General features: G+C 33.0%; 1 protein-coding gene and 1 pseudogene across 5 annotated transcripts in view; both read right to left on the bottom strand.

Moving 5' to 3' along the window:
• The window catches only part of LOC145297558 (uncharacterized), a 653,359-nt gene that overhangs the window by 85,603 nt on the left and 545,652 nt on the right, over positions 1 to 22,104 (bottom strand). For all 5 annotated transcript variants that reach the window (XM_080143565.1, XM_080143566.1, XM_080143564.1 and 2 more), the window contains one exon: positions 4,781 to 4,922. In XM_080143565.1, coding sequence (XP_079999691.1) covers positions 4,781 to 4,922 — 142 coding nt within the window. The remainder of the gene's footprint in view (positions 1 to 4,780; positions 4,923 to 22,104) is intronic.
• LOC145297999 (U2 spliceosomal RNA) lies at positions 2,332 to 2,501 on the bottom strand (annotated as a pseudogene).

Below are 22,104 nucleotides of genomic sequence, written 5' to 3'. Positions count from 1 at the left end.
TATATATATATATATATTTGTAGTCATCAACATACAGTCCTGTTTCGTTGTATCACAACTCATCAGTGCCGCTAGACTAGCATCTCTCCCAAGCCAAGGATTGAACCTAGAACCGTCGTATTGACAGTCGGCAGTTCTCCCACTCGATCATGGAATCGACGCCCGTAAATAACTCGTCGGAATGTCTATTTAAACAGACACCCGCCACCACTTATATATATATATATATATATATATATATATATATATATAGTGGCGTAACAGATAAAGTACTAAGTAAAATTCAGTTCTAAGTGACACTCTTCTTGAAGTTGAAGGTTCAATCCTCAATTCAGGGCCATTTCTTATGAGTAAACCAACATTTATTTTCATAAGACATTTTCTTACATATTTTAACCACCACATTTCTATTTTAAATCACTCTGGAGAGAGGAAGGGAAAGAAAGAAAGTTGGTGGGAAGAATATGTTCAAAAAGTAATATGCATTATGATATAGAGAGAATGAGAGAAGTTTTAAAAGGAAGATGCTACAAACATTTTTTTTTCAACTTAATTTTCATATCAGATACTAAGCCTGAAGTAAATAGTAAGCTAATGATTTTCTTGCTCTTTATTATATTGAACCAGTTGCCAAAGTTTGCACATGGATTAGAAAAAGTTACTAAACAGAATATGTTCAAAAAGTGACGAGAGAGAGAGAGAAAATAGAGAAAAGTTTCGAAAGAAAGAAGCTCCAAACACTTTTTTTTTTCCCAACTTTTCTATTTTGATATCTATGTTTCAGTAAAAAAAAAAATAAAATAAAAATAAAAAAATAAAAGAGAAATTTATGATGCAAAGAACATAAAATATGTTAAGGGTAACTTACGGCCTTGCCAGTTTCAAAACTTTTGGTGCGATGCCAAGCAAATTTATGTGTTTTTTTTTTTATAGACGTTGTCTAAGAGACAAAGATAAACTTTCTCAATTACTGATTTTATGTCAGTCTTATTTCTTATTTAGATTTCATAAGTGCATTTATAGCCAATGACATCTGGCGCAACAAAAACATCAGATGCATAAACTCAGGTTATAGTTTTTAAAATATTTTTAAGAGCAAGGAGCCTTAAAAGAAGAGGGAGTATGAAGAAGTCATTAAAATGACACTCTGAATTTATTCGGCTGCACTGAGAGGAAGTGGCAATATTTTATGACCAATATGAAACAGCAGAGCCCACTCCCTCTCAGACTTGGTATATTAATGCAGTACAATTTTCCCTAGAAGAAACAAAGAGATCAAGATAAGAAAATATTTAAAGAAACTGCTTTATTTTGTTGTTAGGTAATCACTTATCAAGGCCAAGAGTTACTTAAGGATAAGGGTTAATGAGACTGAAAAATTGCCTGCTGAAAGTAAGGAACAATCTGGTATGAACTAAGTTTGGTTACTCATAGGTCAGTTTATGACAATTATCTGAAGAACGCTATACGGTAATCAGCAAAGAAACAGTCTTGTGATAATGTCTTTCACAGACAAGAAGCTCTTGCAAAGAAGCTCTGACCATGGAAATTCTGCCTGATGCTAGGCATATGAAGGAAAGAAAGAATAGTCTTTTTCTGTTGTGGTAAAAAGATGAGTTCATTCTGTAAATGTTTTACGAGGAAGAACCAGAGATTGGAACTCTGTCAAGCACCTTTCATAGAAATAATGATGGGAGAGAGAGTAGCAACATCTCTTCTATGAATTTTGAAATCAATTTTGTACTTTGTTCAGCCAAGAAAAAGTGATCTGAGTAACATCTCCCTAGATGTTGCAGCAGTACTCCTTTTAGAATATATCTGACCTTTTATATAACATAAATAAAAGGAAAAATTTTAAAGGAAAAATATTTAGTATTAATATTAAAATCGTGATTATGTGAAACTTTACTGAGGATTATAAAGCTGTGATGGCCTTTGGTGAAATCTGAGCTTTAAACTTAAAATAAATTTCAATTTAGAAAAACAATTTTTTTTAATAAAAAAACTTTATTTTTGTGAAATCAGTACACACACAAACAAATAGCAAACTCATATTGTTTGTAACGTGATGATCTATTTTGAAACTAAACAAGGCCAAGAGCCATTATTCGCATGCTCTTGTGTAATGAATGAATGAGTGAATGTAGGATTGACATAAAATTCTTAAAAAAAATAAACATGACAGAAAAATGAGTTGAAATGTCTTAAATAAATAAAAAGTAAATGACTTAGAATGACTTTAATGAACTTTAAATTGAATGACCTTAAGAATGACTTGAATGCTTAAAAAATAACTGGAATCCTTCAAAAAGCAATTTGAATGATCTGGAGAATGACTTCAATGGCTTTGAGACTGGTTGTAAAGTGGGTGATCATTTTACATTAAATTAATACAGAAAAGTGATCCCCCACTTTATATCACAAAGTTACAAAAATAAGTACAGCATGTAGTAAGGACAGATACTACACTTTGATCTTGGCCAAAAGGCCAAGAAAAAGGTATTTATTTGCTCCCCCACCAAGCAAATTAGGCACAAGGCTGATTTTTAATGTGAAGAGTGAAGGGGAAATGGGGACCAACTCCCCGGGGAGTAGGGGAGCTGGATAGTGACAATTGGTAAGAAGGGCTGTCCCCACATATGGTCTTTGCTTGCAGTATCTGCCGGAACAGATGGTATTTATTTGCTCCCCCACCGAGCAAATTAGGCACAAGGCCAATTTTTAATGTGAGGAGTGAAGGGAGGGGGAAGGGAAAAAGGGGACCAGCTCCCGAGAGGTGGGAAATGGGAGCTGGTTAAAGGTCAGGTATGTGGGGTTTCCCCCACATCTGGTCTTTGCTTGCAGTATCTGCCGGAACTCCTGGTATTTATTTGCTCCCCCACCGAGCAAATTAGGCACAAGGCCGATTTTTAATGTGAGGAGTGAAGGGAGGGGGAAGGGAAAAAGGGGACCAGCTCCCGAGAGGTGGGAAATGGGAGCTGGTTAAAGGTCAGGCATGTGGGGTTGCCCCCACATCTGGTCTTAGCTAGTCATAGCTTGCAGTATCTGCCGGAACTCCTGGTATTTATTTGCTCCCCCACCGAGCAAATTAGGCACAAGGCCGATTTTTAATGTGAGGAGTGAAGGGAGGGGGAAGGGAAAAAGGGGACCAGCTCCCGAGAGGTGGGAAATGGGAGCTGGTTAAAGGTCAGGCATGTGGGGTTGTCCCCACATCTGGTCTTTGCTAGTCATAGCTTGCAGTATCTGTTCCGGCAGATACTACACTTTGATCCTGGCCAAAAGTCCAAGGAAAGCTTAAAAAGCTAAGAACAACATGTATTAACAAACAGACCTTTGATTTTAACCGAAAAGGCCAAACACAAAAGTGTTACCAACAGACCGACGAAGTGACTTATAGAGTTTCTTGCACGCGACTAAAAATAACTTCAAAATGATTCAAAATAAAATATAACAAAAACTCAGTTTATTAAATTACATTTTTGGAAAAGATGCAGCTTTAGCACACACTACATAGATTTGACTTTTGAATCTTCTTTTTTTTTTAAACTTTTTCAGCTGGTATACTTCTAAGAGTTCTTGTTTTTTCTGTTTCTTCATTTTCCTTTTCTTCCTTTGTGCTAATTGGTGAAGTGTTATTCTAGTTGGTTTTTGTGGAGGCTTCTTTGATCTTCAAGTCTTGTGTTTTCTTCAGCTTCTTTTCTTACTTAATTTGAAGCTTTCAATGATATCTCTCGTATGCTAAAACCTGAAATCCCAGAACACTTTTGGCACAGTAATTTTCAAGTTAAGAATATACGCCTTGTAAAACTGAAGTAGCGTAAACCATCTGAATGCAATTCAACTCTGGTTATGATTAAAGCGAGAGGAGAGAGAGTCTTTTAATTGACTTAGATTACATTTCTTACATTAAGTGGCTTCATGCTTTGTCTGGTGCGATTCCATAACAAAAACCAATATTAATTTTTATAGGATTATTATATACATTTTTTTTTAATTTTATTTCATTGTTCCATGAACATTCATATAGAACCTCAGTAAGATCAAAAGTGTTCTCCTTCCCTGGTCTTGCATTCAAAACGTCAAATATACACTTTTAAATACTTACCAACATAAAAAGTCAAAATACCCTAAATTGTTGGAAATTCTAATATTAAGTATTTTTTTATTACATTCAAGGAAGAAATAAGACCTAATGATAAGAACAGATAATTTCAGGTTTCCCCTTTATAAGACATTCACAGCAAGAACTCATCACTATAACAAAAAAAATTCTTTTATTCTTCCACATGCTTAGTGTCAGATGGAATTTCATGAACAGAGCTTCTTTGTTAATGCTTCCCACTTGTAGAACATATTCCCATATGACTGTTTCACTGCAGATTTCAACATGGTAGTTTTCAAATCCAATGTAAACAAATTCCTGGCATGAATTGTCTTCACAAGTATTCAAACTGGATTCATTTCATTCCACCAATCATTCTCTATCAGCTCATTAGGTTCTTCATATCTCAATTGACAATCCTTCTATCTCAGTAACCATTATTCTGGAATGGCTTTTCGCCTTGATAAGTGGTAACTCTTGTCAAAAAAAAAAAAAAAAAAAAAAAAAAAAACTATTTGGGTCTAGATTTTTCATATTTCAGAAGGAAAAAACCTCCTTGTCTTCAAAGGCAGAATGAGAATTTCTATTGTGATTTATCAATCAAAATAAATGGGGGGGGGGAGAGACAACAAAAAAAAACAAAAACAAAAAGCAAATTTGCTTTTTGATAGGCGTTACCTTCTCTCGACATGCCAACTGCAAAGCATTTCTTAAGACGACAATACTGGCAGCTATTTCTGGTGAATGGAGTAATTTCGCATTTCTCTTCATTTGCACACTTGTGCGACATGCCTTGGGTAATGCAACGACGAAAGAAACCCTGCAAATAGAAAATACATATTTTTAAAAATAGTAATAAAAAAAAAAAAAAAAAAAATGATTTTCAAAAATTATATTAGGAAACAAGACCAGATTAATTTCTAATATACACTCATAGCTGGAGTGTCAATTGGAGGTCATCATGAATGATGGATTTCACTTGGATCATTTGACAGTTTTAGGTCTTTCAAGCAGAGTTGTAGAGTTCGAGTTTAAGGTTCTACTTTAACTTTCAGGATTCCCAAAACTCTGACTCATTATTTTAAAATCTTCCAATATTTAAATTTGAACTCCTTAAACTCGTCCAATATTCAGAATGCTGATTATTCAGAGATTAAAAGATTGCATTCTTATGGCTCAAACTCTGAAACAATGATTTCAACAATTCCTCTAAGTTGAGCCCATATAGACCACTGCTCTGATATATCATTTATTTACATTTTTTTTAATGCTAGAAGACCCTGACTTATTATGGAGAAGTATAGACCATGCTGCCTCAAACATGACTGGATGTAGTGAAACAGTCAATCGAATGCAATTTACCAATTATTTAAATAGTCCACGTTCTATTTTTTTTTTTTTTTTTTTTTTTGTATTACAAAGCAAGCAGGATACTTTGGTGAAAGCTAATTTGGCAATGTCATAACTTCCTGGGTTCCATTTTTTTTTTAAAGCCATTTTCAATTCTAACAAAAGCACCAGAAAAATATTCTAGATTGATTAATTAATTGGTTGGATTTTGTTTTATGGTTCATCAACCACTTGAATCATTTTAGAAGGTGATACTATTTACGATGCTTCTTTTTATGAAGGTGTTTTTGAAGTGTAGACTTTTTCGATAATGCTCAAAATGTGTGATTGATTTTCGATTTGTGCAAACAATTCTCATTTCTTTTATGACTTCAAGACATTATTTTGGTTAGTCATGTAGTTTGCTTGGTAATAAGAAAGCTGAGTTTGTTGCGGTTTTGTAAGTCAAAGGAGGGTTCATTTTTAAGCACACAAATTGGCTTGATACTTCATTTTATGTCACATCAACCTCTTTTGGGCTATTAAATTCTGAACTTAAGCACCTCTATAATTTATTTTTTTTATATACTTCAAATTCCCAAACGATTCTAAAATAACCAAAAAACCTTTTCTGCCAATGACAGAATTGAACTAAACAAAAAATTGTACCATCCTGTTCCATATGAATTTACACGTTCCTTATTTATATAAATAAGACAATTTATGATAAGCATTTGTGTAAAAGACGTGTAAGATAAAGGGGACGGATGAAAACTGATATGTGGAGAAAATAATGCTGCATGGCAAAGTTATTGAGGTTCTTCAGAAGTTTTGCTACATTGTTGACATCATTAAAGCAGAGGATGAAATAGAAGCTGGTGTGGTTGCAAGAATTAAGAGTGGATGAAGTTAGTAATTGTCTGTATTTTTGAGATGAGGTGTTTTCATTGATTGAGATTGTCGAACTGACTTCCTCATCTTGGTTGTTATAGACAACGTTTCGGCCATTTTGCCCTCTGGCCTTCATCAGGTGTTTTGTATCGAACTGGGGAACCGTTTGTTAGGAGTCTCGAACCCAACTCTTTATTATTATTATGGGGGTACCGTGTTCGAACTCCAGCTAGGCTCTGGGACATAGCTGCTGATTCTCTGTTTTGAATGTTACTTTTCACTGCCTTCGTTCAGGATTGAACTCAGCACCTTTGGATAACTGTAAACTTTGATACAACGTCTAGGATCACTTGACCATATGTCTCTAGGACAATTCTTAGTTGGTTTTGTTAATGTTAAACCTATGTTGTTATTCAAGGTTTTCTCTCTCTATCAGAGCCTAGATGGAGTCCGAACACGGTACCCCCGTAATAATAATAAAGAGTTAGGTTCAAGACTCCTAACAAACGGTTCCCCAGTTCGATACAAAACACCTGATGAAGGCCGGAGGGCAAAACGGCCGAAACGTTGTGTCTATAACAACCAAGATGATGAATGTAGTCCGACAATCTCTATCAATGGATGAAGTTAGTTCAGCAAATTTCTGCCATCAACCAAGAGAAGGGTATATCAGGCATGTGCATATAGTACAAACATGTTTAGAAGTGAAAGCTGAACAGTGAGGGTTGAGGACATGTGTTGCATAGAGGAAAATAATATGAGAATGATGTGATAGATGTGTAAAATGAGTCTTAAAGACAGGCTTAGATCTCGAAACTTTGTGCAGAACAGTAGACTCCAATGGTCTGACCACATTGAAAGATTGGTTAAGAGTTCTTAAGTAGAAACAGAACAGTGGAAGTAACAGAGTCAGTCAACAGAGAGGAAGGTGAAGGAAATGATGAGGATGAACATGAAAGAAAAAGAGATAAACAAAATCTGGCCAGGGAAAGGTTGCAATTTCTAAAAACTGTACAACACATGCAACATGTAAAATAGAAGTTAAACTGATGAAGATGATGATGATTGCAGGAAGAATATGTTGTAGCAATATAGGTATGAATGTCGTTTCTGTACAAACATTTTTCAGTTTTCTTTTTCTATCCTTCCAATTGAAAAAGAGTGAGGAACCAAATAATCCCAAATGATCACATGATCACTTATCTCTACTATCATATAAATGAAATTTTGTCTGCGAGTTCATTCCCTATGTATTCGAAAACGGCTGGGCTGATTTTTTATCAAATTTCACACAAGTGTCCTTTGTGTGTCTGGCAGAGTTCTTAGATAGGTTTTGTATTGGAATGTTAAAGTATCGATAATCGAAATAATCCAACGAAAGAAGGAACAGGTGATTTTGAACAAAGTTAACATCTTACACAGCCTAACATCACAAGTGCATTTGAGATGTTTTACTACTACACACGTAGAAAGGTCTGGCATATAAAATCAACAGTAGGTTCTTTGATATGATGGGGACATGCTCAAAATGAATGTTTCTGTTTAGAGCACAATTGAAGCATGATACTTGACTTTTGCGTTTTAAACTTTAATTAAAGCCATCATATATAAAAAATTTTATAAAATCAACAGTAGGTTTTCTATAGTGCAACGTAGATTACAATGTATTGTGGACTAAGTCATTGTGGGGAGGTATGTGAAGCTTCTTCCTGATGCATCATGATGGATCCCTGACTAGAGCAGGCAAGCAATCAATCAATTTGATTGAAAAATGGGCATTTTATTGTTTTCGATGGCAATAAAAATGTGGGAGTGTGAAACATTCATTGATCATCATTCAATCCTGGGCAATGTGAGGTATCCCTGCTAGTTGAAAATAAAATCCTCCAAAATGGCTTGAGATGGTGTTTTCCAATTTTTGCTTTTTAAGAATGTGTATGAAACAACCTAACTCTTACGATGATCTATCCTATTGCATCACTATATTAACTTTTTCGACACTAAGAATAGACAGAGTTGTTGTGATTTTCCAGAAGAAATCTGACAAAACATTACTTTTGTGCTTTCTTTTAATACACATTCTTGTTAACTACCTCCTTGTTGTCTTATTTCTATTGGTCCTTTAAGGCTGCTACACTAACACAATCTAAATTATATGTGAATCTGATTTAGATAAAGATTAAATTATCTTAAGATTTTGCCTATAAAAGACATTCATGTCTAAGCTCAAGTGACTAGAAAAAAGTAGATTTAAAAAAACAAAAAACAAAACATGCATCTTATCGTCGAAAGAATGTGATAAGAAAATATTAAAAAGATATCTTTTACAAGATAAAATGGATATAAATGAAATGTTCTTTTGTTCTGCAATTTTCCCCAAAACTCTATTCTTGGATTGGTTGTCTTTGGTCAACCTGACCTTACAAGTACGATTCCATTGACTAATTCACGAGAGAGAGAGAGAGAGAGAGAGAGAGAGAGAGAGAGAGAGAGAGAGAGAGAGAGAGATTTCCTTTATAGACTACCAAGAACAGTTATTTTTGTAAAGAACTTTAGGATTGCGAATAGATTTTTTTTCTCTCATGGCTGCTAAAGTGATTCTTAGGAAATGGTAAATCCTGGAAATATCAATACTAACTGACAGTTGTACATGCAGCTGATAAAAGGTGTAATAGAATGTGGTGGAGGCGGAGGAAAGCATAAAGTTAAATAATAAACTGGTTTTACATCTAGTTTATAGTCACTCATGATAATATAACTCTGGAAAGTGAAGCTAGAAACGAGACCAGCTACCAAACCCTGATTGTGTAGAGGAAGGGGAAGGTAACAAGGTCAGAATCAGTCAGCACATCTGGTACATGGACCAGAGCCTGATAGCAAAAACTGCTCCCATTTTGAACTGTTCATTATGTATATTTGTAATTAGTGTTTAATATACGTTAGAAACAGGTAAAAGCTATATATATCTGTACATATATAAAACTAACTATGACTGTGTTTTGTTTGTCTCCATTTTTCCCAAGTGCATCTCCCCTTATATGCAAGGTCGCAGAGTAGCGCAAGGTGATTGCGTTTTTTGTGAATTGTTGTTTCATATATATACTAGCAGGGGGTACCCGGCGTTGCCCGGGTGTTTAGAGGTGTGTGTGTGCTGAGGGGGGAGGGGGTAATCAAAACATAAGAATAAGCGAAGTAAATATTTAAAAAAAAAAATAAATGTTAAAACTTTAAAAAATCGAAAAAAATAAAAAGATAAAATAAAAAATAACGTGACGCAAACGAACTGTTAAATGTAAAAATCGGAAAAAAAAAAAAAAAAAAAGAAAACGCGAATGTGATGGGGAAAAAAAAAAACCAGAAAAACGAATGTTAAAACTTCTTTAAAAAATCTGAAAAATAAAAACCAAAAAAAAAAAAAAAAACACAGAATGTGAAAAATGGCTTACATAACCCTGTTTCAATATTAAACCTTTAAAAAGCGAAAAAAAAAAAAAAAAGAAAAAAAAGTCATCTCACACCCCGATTCGAACCCAAAACGTTTACATAATAAGGCCATGCTCTAATGAACTGAGCTAAGATGACGTTGACAAAATTAGGTTGTTTTTTTTTTTTTAATATTTAAACGAAATCATGTTCCGACGTTGTATGATGCATGCGTAGAAGCGAACTTGCCATGAGAGGACGGTTTTTGCTGACCCCTCCCTGTAGAAAACTGATCATTTTAGGATGAAGAAAGTAATGATTTTGGCCAATTTTTCGATATTTGTCGGACGAAGATTGGAACTTTAAAATGATACCAGTCTCGTGAAAATCCGTGACCCATGTCAAAAGTTTTTGCGAGACATACAAACACACATTTTCCACACACACACACACACACACACACACACACACATTTGGTATTAGAAAATAAGCAACAATTTTTTAGATTCCGATACTGCAGAAAGTTCAGATTTTTTAGAGTCCCAATTCCGATTAATCATCCCGACCTATATATAATCTCAATGTAATGATAGTTTGAAAAAAGAAATTACAAACACAGCCACAAATGAAGAAAAAGTGCTCTTTCACTAAGACTAGCGAGGGGTACCCGGCGTTGCCCGGGTGTTTTTCGGGGTATGTAAAAAAAAAACCCCGAAGCGTTGACGATGCGCAGTTGGAAAATAGTAAAGTGTTAAAAAAACAAACAGGTGCGCGTTTTTGATTGACGTGACGGTGATAGGTATTCAGCAGTTACGATTTTGTGCGGGACAGTTTTGAATAAATCGGTTTGTTTGTTTTTAGAAACCCGCTCCCTGTTTATTAGGAGGAACGAAATGAAAGCTACAGTCTGATATGACGAAGTCGACATTGAACTAACTGGCTTTCGGCCTGTGATTAGAGTCGAGTTTTGCTTTTTTTTTATACCGAAAACCGAATGTAACGCGTGCCGATGCGGGAAATGTGGAATAATTAACGTTTGAAAGTCAATAAAATTAAATAGACAGGCGAACTCCGTGGGTAATTCTGAGATATTACAATTTATAGATGATATAAAAAGTTTTAAGTTGTAAAGCGAGCAAGCGCTTCTCTGAAAGAAGCCTTTTGTGGACATCGAGGAAAAGCGTACATACATACATACATACATTTTCGCTTTTATATATATAGACGACACACCCTGTAACAGGTGAATTACATGGTTGCAAAACTATAAGAATTACACTTTAAATTGCTTTTGCACGAAACCTATTCTCCAGATTTGGCCCTAGCTACTACTGACAGTTTGCAGACCTTAATGGAATGCTCCAGAGAAAAGGATTTGGTTTCAATGAAAAAGTGGTATTGAAAACTGAAGTATATTTTGAGGCCAAAGACTAAAAAAGGCTTAAAATTGTTAGAGAAGCGTTGGAATCACTGTATGAGCCTATGTTGAGGAATAAAGTCGAATTTGTCTTATTAATTAGACGCGGTAGTTAGTGATGTGTTACACAAGTTGGAACATAATTATAACAAGTTGACAAAAATAGCCGAATAACCCAAATTATCAAACATCATATAAAAATTCTGAATTTGTATTTAATACTGATTTAATAATACTGATTTAATACTGAGCACTAAAAATATAGTAATAGTTGAGTTTCTATTTCAGACAGACAGATACAAAATCTCCATTAGTAGTAGTAGTCTTTTTGTGATACTTCAGATGAATGTGTGTGAAGAGTACTTCTCTTACTCTGACTACAATTAATAATGCAGTGAGTAGCAGTAGAAACAGTGTTATTAGTCCTTATAAACACACACACACATACACACACAAGAAAACAATGCATAACAATTTAATATTGATTTTCATTTGGGGACTTTGTTAAGAATGAACCCTGTAAATTATCCCGACTTCGCTTTGACTAATTTGTGAGAGAAGCACTTACCGGATGAAGATGCGTGTGGTGTGTGTGTGTGTGTGGGGGGGGAGACTACTTTAGAGATGTTAGTACACACACATTCTTTGTGACCTCAATACTAATGCACACACACACTGTACGTTCTTATAAACACATAATTTATATATAGAGAAAATATTCATACACATTATCTAGCCTATATCTGAATGGCTTTGAAAAGTGGTTATACAATTGAAGCATTAATTTAAATATGAAAATGTACTTTCTATCAAGCTACGATTTATGTCATGTGCAGTGTAGTAGGTGTATTATATATATATATATATATATATATATATATAATTTTCCCTGCTATGTGATGCTCTTAGATGTGTAATGGCATCTTTTAGAATATAATTTTCTTTGGATATATGTTTCGTCATTTGTATGACTTGTCAGCAATTTTTATGTGTATGCACATACACACACACCTTCAAAAATGACAAGGAAAAAAAATATGCTTCTCCAAGTTTGCAGTTGCTATTTATCTAGACATATTTCTAAAATATTCATAGAAAAAACTCATAGAATCACAAAAGCAAATTAATTTTTCATCTAAACGATTATCTTTTCTGATTTAAAAAAAAAAAAAAACTCCATTAATTTTTATTTTAGAGTGGAAGATATTTTTCTGATATTATTTCAGATGATTGGATATGTCCAAGGTGGTTGTCTTACAAGTGATAGTGGGGAGGATCACATAGATGTTAGGCACAGAAGGTAATGTAGAGATTTAGGACCACTTCCATTGTTTTTCTACAAAAAATTTTATATATAAAATTTAAATTTCATAAAAATAGGATATTTTTGAAGTTTTAAGGGGGTCATGCTTCCATTGTCTTCCTTGGTGGATTTTCCATTACATAATGTGTAGATTTCACATAGATTCTCTAATCTTTCTTTCTATAGAAACACACATAAACAAACACTGGGTTTTATATATAGAGATATGGAGAAAGCCTGATGTTTATTCAACCTTTTTTTTATACAAAATCAGTGTTCTTATATTTATGAATATCTTTCATGCTAAAATATGTATAATACTGAATCTATTGAAAGGAATAATTTGTACATTTTTTCCAGGTGAGCATTGTCTGAAGATAGCAGTTTCAATCTTACCCAAAGCAGGCCAGAGGATTAGTTGGCCGAAACGTGGTGAGACAACAACAACTATGGAAGGCAGTAATTACTGATGATACAGTTAAGAGACTCAACATTCCTATCCTGTCGCAGTTAACCACCTGGAGAAGATCAGAGGATGAGTTGGCCGAAACATGGTGAAACAACAACTATTAAGATGAGGATAACAGTCCACAAATAAAATAAATATGCTGAACCTAGTTGTAAATAAAATAATCTCACTAGCAGAAGCTGAATAATAAGTTCCCGGGTTTAATGTCAGATGAACATTTGTTGTCAGCCAATCTCTAAAGTCATAAATAAAGATACATTAATATGATTGCATAGAAAGAGGTATGGAAACCTTTCCAGAGTGTATGCCCCATGATGATCTAATGCACAGCTGCTGTTTATTACTGCTATCCATCTTTAGTTGATACACCAAGTTTTATAAAATATTATAATTTAGGTTGTAGAGTCAGACCATATAATTTTTTAAAAGTTTTCCAGTATTCAAACTGTCTGTTGATTTTTTAGATATAAAAAAAAAAATCCAATTCTGAGTTCTTCCAAAACTTCATACTCCTCCACAATCCTGGTTGTACATGGCCGTTTTAGTTTTTATTGAGCAAAAAAAAAAAAAAAAAAACATCCAAGTATTGTGCATGCCTCTAATTAAATGTGAAGTCCAATAATCCAACTATTACAAGATGAGTGACACTGTCTTTTCAGTCATTGTACAAGAAACTTTGCTGATATCGCCTCTCTAATGATACATGCTTGCACTTAGTCAGCTTAAAGTGCCCACAGTGTCTGAAGGCTATTTTCAAAATGGCACATGACTAAGGTCAGGATTTTATACATATTCATAATTTACATGCAAGGGGACCCACATGCTAAATAGACAGAGTAATATAACAGTGTGAGAGAGGAAAATTACAGTTAGAAGCATATATGCCATAAGAGCGAAAACTTTGCTAGTCAACAGTTTAAAGTGGAACAAGCCGCATGTGTGTGGTCCCCCTCTTGTGCTGCATGTGAGATGACACCACAAAAAATAGTGAAGAAATGATGAATGTGAGAAGTGTGAAAGGCCAACGTTGCCTTCACATTTTCGCCAAGTTTCAGAAGAATCTAATAGATGAGGCAAAAGTTATTGGGTAAAAAGTGTCATTTTTTTGCAATTTTGGGGTATTTGTGACCCCTTTGCAGCTCCTGGGAATGCCGAAAGCCCAGTGAAAATGGACAAATGATGCAGTTTCACGGCTTAAGGCATGTATATTTGAATTCAGCACCATGGAAAACTACTATATAGATATACAGATCAAGTTCTTGAAAATATGGAAAAAGAACTCCAAAAAGGCATGTTTTTTTTTAGCCCTAAAAGTCCCAGAGGAATGCGAACCAGAATTTTGCCAGGGTTACCCATACTGAATTTATATTAAGAACAATGGCTTCCACATTTTGGCCAATAGATGGATCAAATGCTATGAGGCAAAAAGTGTCATTTTTTACCTCATTTGAGCCCTTGGGGACGCCGAATCCCAGTGTAAATGGATAACAGTGCAGTTTCAGGCCTTAACACATGTATATTTGAGTTGACCACCGTGAAAAACCACTATATAGTCAGATATATTCAGTTTTTGTTGAGAAGTATGAAAAAAAAGCCACAAAAACTGACGTTTTTAGCACTGAAAGTCACCAGGGACGCGAACCAGAATTTTCCATACTGGATTTATATTAAGAATAATGGGCTCCACATTTTGGCCAAGTTTCTAAAAAAATCTGATGGATGGATCGAAAGTTATGGGGCAAAATGTGTCATTTTGGGCCATTTGGGACCTCTTTTGAGCCCCTGGGGGCGCAATGGGAAAAAATTTTATCGTGCATCTATTTAATGAAATAGAATTTGTGGCAAAATTTCAGGAAAAACTAATGGACAATAGTCCGGACTAACAGACACACGGAAGCCACTGAAAGCAGGTCCCTCCCTGATAAATCAGGGGACCAATTAGTAAGTGAAAATCAGACGGGGGAAAAAATTGCCCGATAAACGAGAATTCATACCACGGTTAGGGAGTCAGCGTTTTGGGAAGAAATCTGATTCTAACTTGTAAGAATGCAAGGAATCGTTTTTTGTTTTTTTTAAATCTTCAAAGAATCAGTGTTTATTCTAAATATTGGAAGATTTTAAAATTAAGCATTCAAATATTTTGGCAGATATGTTTCACAAATATCAAATTAAACTTGTGGTGGAGGATCAATTGATTTCAGTTTAAAAATCAATAAATACTTATTTCATTATTATAAATAGTAGAAGGTTTTGCTTTAAACAAAATCAAATAAAAAAAGTCAATTTAAAGAATCGTTTTTGGCATCAGAAAATAGGCACAGTAATTTTCCAATTCCGATACAGTTTCCCCAAAAGTTCCAATTTTTCCGATTCCCAATTAATTAATCATCCCAACACTAATATATATATATATATATATATATATATATATATATATATATATATATATTATTGCAGAAATTTCCCTCTGGACCAAAGTACTCTAGGTTTGCAACAACAGATGCCACATACAAATTTATTAAGTCTAGACTATCAGCCACTATCTTATGTAATTTTAGAACAAGGAACAACATCACAATCGCAACTATCTTTAGAGGAAGTGGTTTCTCTTTTTTTCCTCTAAATATCAAGTCCCCCTACCGCCCCCAGTCAACACCAAGAGGAAATATACACATTATACATTATATTGTGCTTACACTCTTTGTAACTGGATTATAAACTCATAGACATAACAATCTTTTCCAATTCAAAAATAATAACGTCTTCCCAGACTAATTCCACTCATTCTGATTGACTAAGCTCTGATCATTCTTATATTCCTGATTAATGGTATTCGCATGCTAAACGAATGCTAATGTACCATTCAAACATGGCGTCAATTCATTTTCTTACATTTTATGGCGTCAACAATATCTACACCAGTTTGTATTTACTCCCTTTCTCTTTCTCTCTTTCTCTCTCTCTGTATATTTTCTTCTCAATTCTCTCTCTCTCTCCCTTTCATCGCTTTCTTTTATGCTGAAGAAAAAACATTTCACAGTAATTCCAAAAAACAAACATTTCCTCTTTCGCTGACTCGCTTGCTTTGTACATTTCTTTGTACATGTTGAAAAAAAGAATCACATTTTATGGTGTTAACACTAACCAACAACAGTTTTTATTTCCTCTCTCTCCCACTCGCTTTTAACATTTTTTATGTCCCTCTACCTCCAATTTCACAGTGTCTCGCTTGCTCGCTTTGTACATTTCTTTTTATGCCGAAAAAAAAAAAAAAAGAAAAAAAAACATACATTTTACAACACAAACACTGCCTACAGCAATTTTTATTTCCTCTCTCTCTCTTGCTCACTTTTTACATTTCTTTTCATGCCGAAAAAAAAAATTGATGGCGCCAACACTACCTACAACACTTTATTCCTCCCCTCTCTTTTTACTCCTCTTCTTCAGTCAAAAAAAATAAAATAAAATTTATGGCATCAACACTATCTACAACAGTATTTCCCCCCTCTCTCCCTCTTTGTATATATTCTTTCTCACTCTCCAATTATTATAGGAGAGGAGGAGAACAGATAGCAAATAAATACATTTTCTTTATTTGAAAAAAAAAGAAAAAGTTTGCCACAGTAATTCTTTCTTAATAAAAAGATGAATTTTCTTTTTTTTTTTTTTTTTTGGTAGAGGGTGGGTTTCAATGAGCTATAGCAACACGTAGCTGGGTACAATTAGTATATATATATATATATATATATATATATATATATATACACACACACACACACACACATACTGAGTCACTGTACCGTAAAATATAACAAAATTAAAATTCCTATTTCTTAAAATTTTAATTACTAAATTAAATGCACCACTATGCATTTCGATTTCTTTGTAAACAATTCAGCTGCTTCAATCTTTTGGTAATAGTTGGCAAAAAAATAAATAAATAAAAAAATGGATGAATTATTTTGTGATTCTTCAAAAATTTGAAAAGAATTCAATTCTCGTGATTAAAAGAAATAAAATGGATACATTTAAAGTTATCTTATAATAATTCTTGACAATATCATAAAGAAACAGAAATGATTGTGGCGTAAAATTCAAGTGTTTGCACAAAATTTAACTTCTAACAATGATTGCAATTTAGCACCTCCCCATACAAACTTTGCACTGAGACACACAAGCAAAGAGTGGATAAGGTGCAGAGTGGGTTAGGTTTATGACAGAGTGAAAAAGAATTTGAAGAGCCGGGAGAGGTGAAAGGAGGGAGGGGAGGATGCAAGATTTAGTGAGCAAAACTACTAATATAAAGAAATGAGAAGATGGATTGAAAGAGACTGAAAAATGTCCGAGGGAAAAATCCAAACAAATAACATGGGGAAAATAATGGTCGTTGATGGGGAGGTGGGGATTGAAAAAGGAAATAATAATAATAATAATAATAATAATAATAATAATAATAATAATAAAGAAAGAATAAGGGCAAGTGGAAGAAGTGCGATAAAAAGAAATGAAAGATGAAGTGCGACAAAAAGAAATGAAAGACTAAGTGCGACAAAAAGAAATGAGACTAAGTGCGATAAAAAGAAATGAGACTAAGTGCGATAAAAAGAAATGAGACTAAGTGCGATAAAAAGAAATGAGACTAAGTGCGATAAAAAGAAATGAGACTAAGTGCGATAAAAAGAAATGAGACTAAGTGCGATAAAAAGAAATGAAAGACGAAGTGCGATAAAAAGAAATGAGACTAAGTGCAATAAAAAGAAATGGAAAAAGAAGAAATGGAAGAAGATAAAAAGAGAAAGGGGAAAAAAAGAAGGAAAGAAGAAATCATGCACAGATTATATTAATAAAAATTCTTACAACCAATTCTGAGGTGGGTTGTTGAAGGGATGAGGGGCGGGGGTGTACAATTAGTTGTGCAGAGAAAAAAGCAGACGCGAAGGGAGTAAAGCTAGTATAACAAAAATGGGGGGGGGGAGAAAGACAATGTTGTTGATGAATAATATTGATTCTTTTTATTTTTGCCACTGCAGTTTTCTTCTTAAATTTTAAATGAACAAAACTTAAAAGAAATGGAGAAAAAAATTGAAAAACAAGCCATTCATTTTTTTTTCTTTTGTAGTTTATTTTTTATATGAAACGGAATTCAATGATTTCAATTGTGAACTAAGTTTGATACCAACATACATTCCTTTGAACCAGTGTTGTGGAGTCGATAGCCTGAGCATTTGAGTCACAATCCTGAAATTTTAAACACTCAAACCGACTCGAACCATCTCTCACTAGTAATAATGTATAAATACTGCATATCCATTTTTAAAACTTAAATTATATTTAAATCAATTCTAACTTAAAAATTTTGCATACTTACATTCTCATTTACAAACGCTTCAAAACGTTGATCTTTAAATATGCAATTAGCAACTATTTATAAACGTACATTGTTCAAATAAAAAGAATTAGGCTTTTTATTAGAAGAGTTATCGGTAAAAGAAAAAGTAATTTAAATATTTAGTAAATAAAAATATGGTGCTTGTTCAGTAACAAAAAATACAGAAAAAAATCTTTATGATATGTGTATATGTCACCAAACGAAGATGTCATATTCAAAAAATTATGTAAATTGATCAAGTATTTTGTTTTTTAACTACAAAAATAAGTTTTTTTTTTAGTTACCAAAGATTTTGATCTGTCATGTGGTCTTAAATAAAGGGGGGGCAATTTAATTCGAACTGAGATTAAAATCAGTCTTGTAATGAATATAATTTACTATTAAAATTGTTAAAAATCGAAAAAAAAAAAAAAAAAAAAAAAAAAAAAAAAAAAAAAAGAAAAAAGACTTTCGATAAAAAAAAATACTCAACCAATTTACATCATTTTTGGAATATGACATTTTTGTTCTGTACGTACATCAAAAATTTTTCTGCATATTTTTCCTTTGTTTTTTTTTTTTTTTTTTTTTTTTCAATTAGCTTTTATTCTGGACAACAACAAAACGCCAAGGCATTGTTAAATGCTAAAGATTATGAATCAGCATGCCCCATATTATACAAGTCAAAAGTCCTGGAATGTAGAACTTGCTTCATCATTGTGTGGTAGTTACTAGTTCAAACTGATCCAATATGGCAGAATCCCACAAAGGCATTCAATCATACTGCATATTATTTATAAAATTTTGTATTTTAAAGAGGATGATCCGGATATGGGGATTTTATGACACTGTCAAGTCAACATTTAAAAAAAAAATTTTTTTTAATAAATGAAAAAATTTAAAGATTTTAATCAAAACAGGGTTACTGGGGCAGTAGTCCAAACAACTACAATTATTAATATTTTAAAAGGTTTGACTTAAAGCAACACATTTGCTCTGAATCTTGAAATAATAATAATAATAATAATAGGTACATTAATCACTAGCTACAGCTTTATATATATATATATATATATATATATATATATATATATATATATATATATATATATATAGAGAGAGAGAGAGAGAGAGAGAGATAATAATACAGCTACATTCCAAATTTATTTTTTTATTTCTTTCAACATGTAAAATATTTCATATATTTTTTACAACAGCTGTTTCGTTACATAGAATCAATCAGTTATTAGTATATCAATACTGAGTATATTCATTGTAGACTATTCAGACAATGAGAATTTATTTAACTTAGAAATAAAAAAAAACAAAAAAAAAAACAGGCATGTCATTCATCAAGCCGAACAAATTATGTAGGAAAACGTTGCATGTTTGGATATTGACGCCATTTTGAATTTATATTCCCCACTCTTTCTTAGTAAATAAAAACAGAAAATAAATTCATTTGTTTATTTAATCAAGGCCGGTGCTCAACTTAACTTCACTCTATAGTCCTTCCACATAAAACATTCACGTCAAACACTCTCCTAGCTATGACCACTATCAATAGTTCCCCTTACTCTATTTGTGCCTAAAACTAAATGAAAATTCTATGAACAAAGCCTTTTTCGTTTATTCCCAAAACTGCTAATCTCTGGAACACAATACAGAGGAGACGATTCCCAGCTGACTTCTTCATTTTCACCATCGCCAATAATGACGGTGTTGTCTCACCTGACACATTAACCTTAACCTTGAGTGGTCTCTAGGCCTTGATAAGTGGTAACTTTATAGTATTAAAAAAAATTACAGCTTCATCATATCACTGGTGACATGTAATCAAAGAGATAAGGTTTAAAAAAGATATGTGAATGTGTGTCTGCGTCTGTTCACTGCACAGGCCCTGATTATCTGCTCGTCTTCAATTGAATTCAGTACTCAACGCCAATATTGGTTGCAGCGTCAATCATGTGGTCTTTCTCTATCACATACGTATCAAAAGAATTCTCCCTTCAAACAAAACCACAACTCCAGTTTAAAAAAAATGATGTTTTTCTTTTAAAGGTTATAATGATGCTGCTCGACCAAACGACAGACTTGCTATCAGAATTGAGCCCGGCCAAATCAGAACACAAGTCCAACTGAACAGTCCATCAATGGTTCATCTGTCTCTGAAAACCACAGGAACCTAACTGGAACATATATAGATATAACTCGGACCACACTGCAAGACTACTCAAGATTATTAGTTGTTAATCTATGAACATAAAAAATTGACTGACCATGAGGCTCATAGTCTAATGTGAACATTACTTTTGGAAAATTTTAAGTGAGTCATAATCATAACATGGAACTGCAGCTAGCAAAGTTTACTCTTTGGTGTCTAAAGTGAAAATGCTTGAACTTGTTTTTGTACAACTGGCTTGAACATGTATTTGCCTGAATTACTAAAAACAAAATACGTTTCAAACAAATAAGATGCATTTCTCTGAATTTATAAAATTTACCGTTTTGATCCATGCTGAATTCATAAAGACAAATTTTTCTTCAATAAACTAATTGAGCTAAACAATTATGATAGAGCTAACATCTATTTTGCCTCAGTGACCCTCACTCCTGTCGAGCCCAGAGTAGTTATTTCAACTTACACATACACAATCATAAACATATACACACTAATGCACACACATACACATGCATTAATTCTTTCACTGCTCATCAAGGATAAATGTTAACTTATTCATTTATATATTCCTAACTTTTAACACTAACCTCTCTACAATGAAAACAAATGAACATTGACTCTTATTGATAACACTTAGTCAAATATAGTGGGCATAAATGAAGGAGGACATTTTGATTACAATTTTTCAGAGTCATGGATAATTCACAGCCGTTAAATTATTGACTTGGACTTTTTCAATATATTAGCTAAGGAATTCGTCCTTGTTTTACAAAAACTGTAAACGTATTAACGCTCTATGTTTTCCTATCTGTAAACTTTCACTTCTAAACATATATATCTATTTTATGAAGTTATGTCTTTGAATTCATTATTTTGCTTGTGTTTATCGTTTAAAATTTCTATCGCTTACATATATTTAAGTATAAACCTAAAAACAATGTTCATTCTTGAATCACTCCAAAATATTTTTCCTAAAGTGGAACTCTGAAAATGGAACTCCAATGAACCTCGTATACAAGAGGAGACATTACTAAAATTTTTACTCTGAACCATGGCCATGATTATGTACAAATTCTATACATATATATATTAAAAAAAAAAAAAAAAAAAATTAAAGTTATGTTTCTATTTGTCATGTGTGTGTGTGTGTGTGTGTGTGTGTGTGTGTCTTATGTTATTTATCTTCATATTTTCATAGAGGGACATTCATCTGTTTTCACCGGTTAGGAATTTTTTTTTTAATTTCTCTTCTCGTTATATATGAATATTACATTTTAATTTGTCATGAAGATATATTTTTATTTATATTATTCATTGTGACATTCATCTTTTCTCACTGGTTAAACATATTTTTTCAAAAATTTCTATTAAAAACAAAAGACAATTTTATTTTACTTCATTATGGAAACATATTTATGTTATTCGTCTCTCTGCATTACATTTTCATGGAGGGCATTCACCTGCTTTCACCAGTAAACTAATCCTTTTTTTTTTTTTTTAACTTCTATTAAAAAAACAAAAAAAAAAGCAAAAAACGATTGTTGCATTTAACTTCATAATTCGCACTTTATTGACATTATTTGTCCATCCTATCACCATATTTATTTTCACAGGAACATT

This window comes from Euprymna scolopes, chromosome 18, assembly GCF_053919585.1.
Source record: "Euprymna scolopes isolate OS-2025 chromosome 18, ASM5391958v1, whole genome shotgun sequence".
Lineage (NCBI taxonomy): Eukaryota > Metazoa > Mollusca > Cephalopoda > Sepiida > Sepiolidae > Euprymna > Euprymna scolopes.
This window is presented reverse-complemented; position numbering and strand designations above follow the sequence as displayed.